The following is a 6,225-nucleotide window of genomic DNA, read 5'->3' on the forward strand; positions in this document are numbered from 1 at the left end:
GTTGCAGGTCCACTCCTGTCTGCTCAGTGTGCGCTCCGGAAAGGACGGTTGGTTCCAGCTCTACAGTCCAGGGGGTGTGGCCTGTGATGATGATGGGGAGCTCTTTGCCAGCATGGTGAGTGATTGGTGGCGTTACCCTAATAATCCTGACCCTCATACCTACCTTCTGTTCTGATTGGCTGGACTTGACCTTTGACTCTCTCCTCCAGGTTCACATTCTTATGGGTTCCTGCTACAAAACTAAGAAGTTTCTCCTGTCCCTGGCTGAAAACAAGCTGGGGCCCTGCATGCTCCTGGCTCTGCGTGGGAACCAGACCATGGTTGAGGTGTGTGTGTGTGTGTGTGTGTGCCCTATGTACAGAGCTGACTTGTTTTTATTACTGTGTGTTTTTAGAGGTGTGGGTGCACAGGAAGCAGAGGTGACCTGTGTGTGTGTGTGTGTGTGTGTGTGTGTGTGTGTGTGTGTGTGTGTGTGTTTCAGATCCTGTGCCTGATGCTGGAGTACAACATCATCGAGAACAAGGACACCCAGCTGCAGATCATCTCCACCCTGGAGAGCACTCCGGTGGGCCTTCACATGTACGAGCAGCTGTGTGACAGGCAGAGGGAGCTCAAAGAGCTGGTGAGTTACTATCGCACTGTGCACAAACAAAGGCTCGATTACGACACGCTCAACCTCACTGCATTCCCAATTCTACTGTAATGTCTTCTGAAAATACACACCGTCTGGGCTGTCAGTGGACAACTGTCGTATCTGCTCAGTTAAAACTGCTGCTACTCTACACTGTCCACTCTGCTAGAGTTATCTATTCATTATCCCGTGTTACCTAGTGTTTCTGTATTGTTACTTCATGCAAATATGAACCCTTTATCTCATTTAAGAGACCTCCTATTTCATCATTGGCACATTGCTCATAGACACCACCTGCTGTCTGAATAGGGAACTGCTGTAATCAGTCGCCATTTTTTTTCCCTTTCTCCCTCAGCAAAGAAAAGGAGGCCCCACCCGACTCACTCTGCCCTCCAAGTCTACCGTGAGATTGGCTTTTATTACACTACTGCCATTTCCTCAAACGTTATTTGTTTTTCTTTCACCCAAACGTGTGATAATATATATTTTTTTATACAACATTTTCAAATTTAACTGTTACATTTTGTGAGAAAGATGACCTGACTCTCCATGTCTCGATTCAATTTGAACAACATGTATCACCCTGCCTCTGTATCTGACCATGTCTCTGTGTATCTCTGAGTAGGATGCAGACCTTGCCAGGCTGCTGAGCTCTGGCTCCTTTGGGAACCTGGAGAACCTGAGTCTTGCCTTCACCAACGTCACCAGTGCCTGTGCTGAACAGCTCATCAAATTACCCTCTCTCAAACAGCTCAACCTCTGGTCCACCCAGGTCAGAACACACACGTCACATTTCTGTTTTTATTTCAATTTGATGAGTAATACTCTGCATGACTTTGAATGACAAATCCTCTTTTCTTGTTTGTCTTTCCTTCAGTTTGGAGATGCAGGACTGCGGTTGCTGTCCGAACACTTGGCGTGTCTGCAGGTGTTGAATCTTTGTGAGACACCCGTGACCGACGCCGGCCTGCTTTCCCTCAGTTGTAAGAACTCATCTAAATCATTTGACTATATGCTACTCACATATGGTATGCGTCACACCTGCCCCACAACCTCATACATTCAGTATAGAACAGGCTTTCCACACAGTCTCCTAGATCTATATATGTTCGTGTAGGTAAGGTGACATGTTTATGCTTGTCTCTTCCAGCCATGAAGAGCCTGTGCAGTTTGAACATGAACAGCACAAAGCTCACAGCAGACACATACGAGGACTTAAAGGTAAGATGAACCGTGACACCCTCTCTGTTGACAAGAACACCAAATTATAGTTTGTGTTTTCTTTTCTCCTCTTGTCTTCCTGTCAGGCCAAACTCCCCAATCTGACGGAGGTGGACGTCCGCTACACCGAGGCCTGGTGAACACATCCTGTGTGACATCACTAGAGCACCAACTCCCACACCATCCAAACATGAGGATTACCTGATATCAGCAGAACACATAGTCGCTCTCCCATCTGTAGACGAGGACCCTTTTATCTGGAGACGACATCAAAACGCCTGGACCTCTCTAGTAACATCATGTCAAGCGAGAATTACTATCTTTCTAGTGACATCAAAATACAAGGACCTCCTTTTTAGCGACATCAAAAAGCAAGGACCCACTTTCTTGTGACACAAGGGACCATATCTTTCTCTCTCATGCGTGGTTTCTCACTCAGTTCCTGTCCACATCCTATTTGCCCTCAATAAGACTCCTCATAGATTCAGAACACCAAGTAAACAAATGGATCTTTCTCCCCTCCCTCTCTCCACTCTCTCTGAGGACCTTTGTGTTTAAATGCACTCTCTTCCCTCTATTTACTGGGAGCTTTTCTATCCTTGTCTGATCAAGGTTAGATAACCAGGTCACATTCCAGTACACTTTTGATATTGCCTCTAGTTCAATCCAAATGTAGCTCTAAAGATGTGTCCAATTGTCATTTTGGTCTTGTTTTTTTTGTTTGGGTTCTTTCAGGTTCAGATTCTGGCCTTTCCAGTCCTTTATTGGAAATGAGGTGCTACCTCAAACAAATAAAAATTGCAAGACTGTGCCTAATTCCTCGTATGACACTCAATCAATTTTTATCAACTTGAATGAACATATTTTTCCAGACATCTCTGCTTTCATATATTGTGTGTGACATTTCAGGAGCTCTGCTCTGTGGTTGCAACACCATTAAAAGGAAGAAATGTTTCCTTTTAATTTGTGTTTTCAATGTACATAACTCCCATATTTAATAGAATGATTGTGTAGTAGGTGGTCTGGGACTGCCTTGTATTTATGATTTTTCAACTTCATATCCCTCTTTCTGCCGCCCATTATTTTCTCATATGTTAGGACACTTTCCAGGCATACTGCAGTTGACTTTCGTCACACAATCAACCAAGATGTTGCCTAACATTCTTATCCATGCTGAGGCCTAAACTGGAGACCTATGTGCACCTTGCATCAACCTCTCAATCTTGACTTTTTGGCATGATGGTACACGTTTTTCTAAAGATAAATATGGGACACATTTGGATATTGGCTGTAGATATACAGGCCATGGTCATCCTTAGGAGTATTTTGTCATAAATGTCAGGAGTGAACCTACTCTGTAGAGGCAACAGCATGGTGTATAGATGACCCTGTTAAAAAGCAGCACATTACCTGCCCAGAGTCTCCAGAATAAGACCTTTTCTGAATTGTGGTTGGTCGGTCAGTACCAGAGTGGAAAGCCAAACAAGTTCATTTCTGTTTAATTCGATTTTTTTGGTTGTTGCCATACTGTACTTCAAAACACAAATATATTGTATCATACATCAGTACTGTCTAGAGATGGTAATAATATAGATTTCCTATATTATTACCAAGGAATGTGATATTACAGCATTCAGGTATGTGGTAACTTGGCCCACACACACTGCAGAAGAGTTGTCCCTCTGTCTCTTCTGCTTTAGGTGGTTTTGATCAATCTGTTCCTTCTCTGTGCCCTTTCAGGGCATCTCGTACACAATCGGAGCGTTATTCTGTTTGCCCGACTCTGGTTCCCTCCGCTTTTGTTTTCTCCAGAATGCTCAAGAATTCTTTCCGTTCAGTTTTGGCAGAACTTACAGAACACAGTTGGACACCATCCAATAAGATTTCAATGCTATGTTTATTTTGAGTGCCATGACGGTTCGGTGCACTAAATGTCGTTGTATATGGCCACCAGGCGTAGGACCTCATGCTGTCACATCCTGTATAATGTAAATACAAGTGTATATAATTTTCTGTCCCTCTCTGTTCCCCTCCGCTCTGTGTTTCTCTTAATCTCCCTGTTTGGGAGGCTGTTGCCTTCATCTTCAGGATGTGTGGTCATTACTTTTATTTTCACACAAAGTGCACTGTAATCTAACTTCCATTATGTTTTCATGGTAATTGTTATGGCTGATTTTTATATTTGTATTATTTGTTTCAACTGTTTGTTTGATTTGATCACTTTAATCAAGTGTTTGTCGCCTGTTTTGTATGTACAGTACCAGTCAAAAATTTAGACACCTACTTTATTTTTTACAATTTTCTACATTTTAGAATAATAGGGAAGACATCAAAACTATGAAATAACACATATGGAATCATGTAGTAACCAAAATGTTAAACAAATCAAAATATATTTTAGATTCTTCAAAGTAGCCACCTTTTGCCTTGATGACAGCATTGGACACTCTTGGCATTCAACCAGCTTTATGAGGAATGCTTTTCCAACAGTCTTGAACGAGTCCCCACATAATCTGAGCACTTGTTGGCTGCTTATCCTTCATGCTGCGGTCCAACTCGTCCAAAACCATCTCAATTGGGTTGAGGTTGGGTGATTGTGGAGGCCAGGCCATCTGATGCAGCACTCCATCACCTTCCTTCTTGGTCAAATAGCCCTTACACAGCCTGGAGGTGTGTTGGGTCATTGTCCTATTGAAAAACAAATGATAGTCCCACTAAGGGCGAACCAGATGGGATGGTGTATCGCTGCAGAATGCTGTCGTAGCTATGCTGGTTAAGTGTGCCTTGAATTCTAAATAAATCATTGACAGTGTCACCAGCAAAGCACCATCACACCACCACCTCCATGCTTCACGGTGGCAACCACACATGCGGAGATCATCCATTCACCTACTCTGCGCCTCACAAAAACACGGCGGTTGGAACCAAAGGACAGATTTCCACCAGTCTAATGTCCATTGTTGTATTTCATGGCCCAAGCAAGTCTCTTCTTATTATTAGTGTCCTTCAGTAGTGGTTTCTTTGCAGCAATTCAACCATGAAGGCCTGATTCACACAGTCTCCTCTGAACAGATGTCTGTTACTTGAATTTCTGAGGCTGGTAACTAATGAATTTATCCTCTGCAGCAGATGTAAATCTGTCTTCCTTTCCTGTGACGGTCCTCATGAGAGCCAGTTTTATCATAGTGCTTGATGTTTTTTGCGACTGCACTTGAAAAAACTTCTGAAGTGTTTGAAATTTTCCAGATTGACTGACCATGTTTGTCTTTGGTTATTTGAGCAGTTGTTGCCATGATATGGACTTAGCCCTATTGGTAAAAGACCATCTTCTGTATACCACCTCTACCTTGTCACAACACAACTGATTGGCTCAAATGCATTAAGGAAAGAAATTCCACAAATTAACTTTTAATAAGGCACACCTGTTAATTGAAATGCATTCCAGGTGACTACCTCATGGGGCAGCAGGTAGCCTAGTAGTTAGAATATTGGGCCAGTAACTGAAAGGTTGCTAGATCGAGTCCCCGAGCTGACAAGGTAAAAATCTGTCGTTCTGCTCCTGAACAAGGCAGTTAACCCACCGTTCCTAGGCCGTAATTGTAAATAAGAATTTGTTCTTAACTGACTTGCCTAGTTAAATAAAGATAAAATGAAGCTGGTTGAGAGAATACCAAGAGTGTGCAAAGCTGTCATCAAGGGTGGCTACTTTGAAGAATCCAAAATATATTTTGATTAGTTTAACACTTTTTTTTGTTACTACATGATTCCATATCTGTTATTTCATCGTTTGGATGTGTACAATGTAGAACGTTGTATAGAAAAACCCTTGAATGAGTAGGTGTCCAGACTTTTGACTGGTACATCAGCTGATGTTTTTTTATTTTAACTTTATTTTTACGATTTTGAATATGAAAAGGGTCAGATCACTAGCTCTGCAGTCGCCCTACCCCCTTTGTCCATGGGTTACCACGATGTTCTGATCGAAGCGCAATGATGAGCAGTACATGTCATAGACCAGCGATTGAATCACCTTTGTGTGATTACAGACCTTTTTTGTATTGCTGGAACACATTAGTTTGTGCACAAAATACTGTGTATAATGGTATGAACATTAGTATGTATGCCAGTGAGTTTACTGGTTCCTGTACTGTTTGTACACTGGTGAGATACTGTGTGATAAGTGGAGAGTTTCAATATGTGGAATAATTTAATTTTTTTTGTAACCGTTGACAGAATCTGCTCCTGGACCATTTCTATTGACGTGGTAATAGTGGGTGGAGGGGGGCAGCGGGAACAGTTTGTTTTGTAGCCCTGATGCTCCTCTAGTTTTTAACATTTCAAATGTATAGTTAAAGATGGAGCCCGAGAGGTGG

General features: G+C 42.4%; 1 protein-coding gene across 1 annotated transcript in view; it reads left to right on the forward strand.

The window, feature by feature from the left end:
* LOC115196866 (C-Maf-inducing protein) overlaps positions 1–2,668 on the forward strand; it is a 61,789-nt gene extending 59,121 nt beyond the window's left edge. Inside the window, exons 14-21 of the mRNA XM_029757834.1 lie at positions 8–115; positions 210–326; positions 482–622; positions 987–1,034; positions 1,257–1,403; positions 1,509–1,614; positions 1,782–1,852; positions 1,939–2,668. Of these exons, the coding sequence (XP_029613694.1) occupies positions 8–115; positions 210–326; positions 482–622; positions 987–1,034; positions 1,257–1,403; positions 1,509–1,614; positions 1,782–1,852; positions 1,939–1,992 (792 nt within the window). The 3' untranslated portion in view covers positions 1,993–2,668. The remainder of the gene's footprint in view (positions 1–7; positions 116–209; positions 327–481; positions 623–986; positions 1,035–1,256; positions 1,404–1,508; positions 1,615–1,781; positions 1,853–1,938) is intronic.
* The last annotated feature ends 3,557 nt before the right edge of the window (positions 2,669–6,225 follow it).

The sequence above is a fragment of the Salmo trutta genome, chromosome 7, assembly GCF_901001165.1.
Source record: "Salmo trutta chromosome 7, fSalTru1.1, whole genome shotgun sequence".
Classification (NCBI taxonomy): Eukaryota; Metazoa; Chordata; class Actinopteri; order Salmoniformes; family Salmonidae; genus Salmo; species Salmo trutta.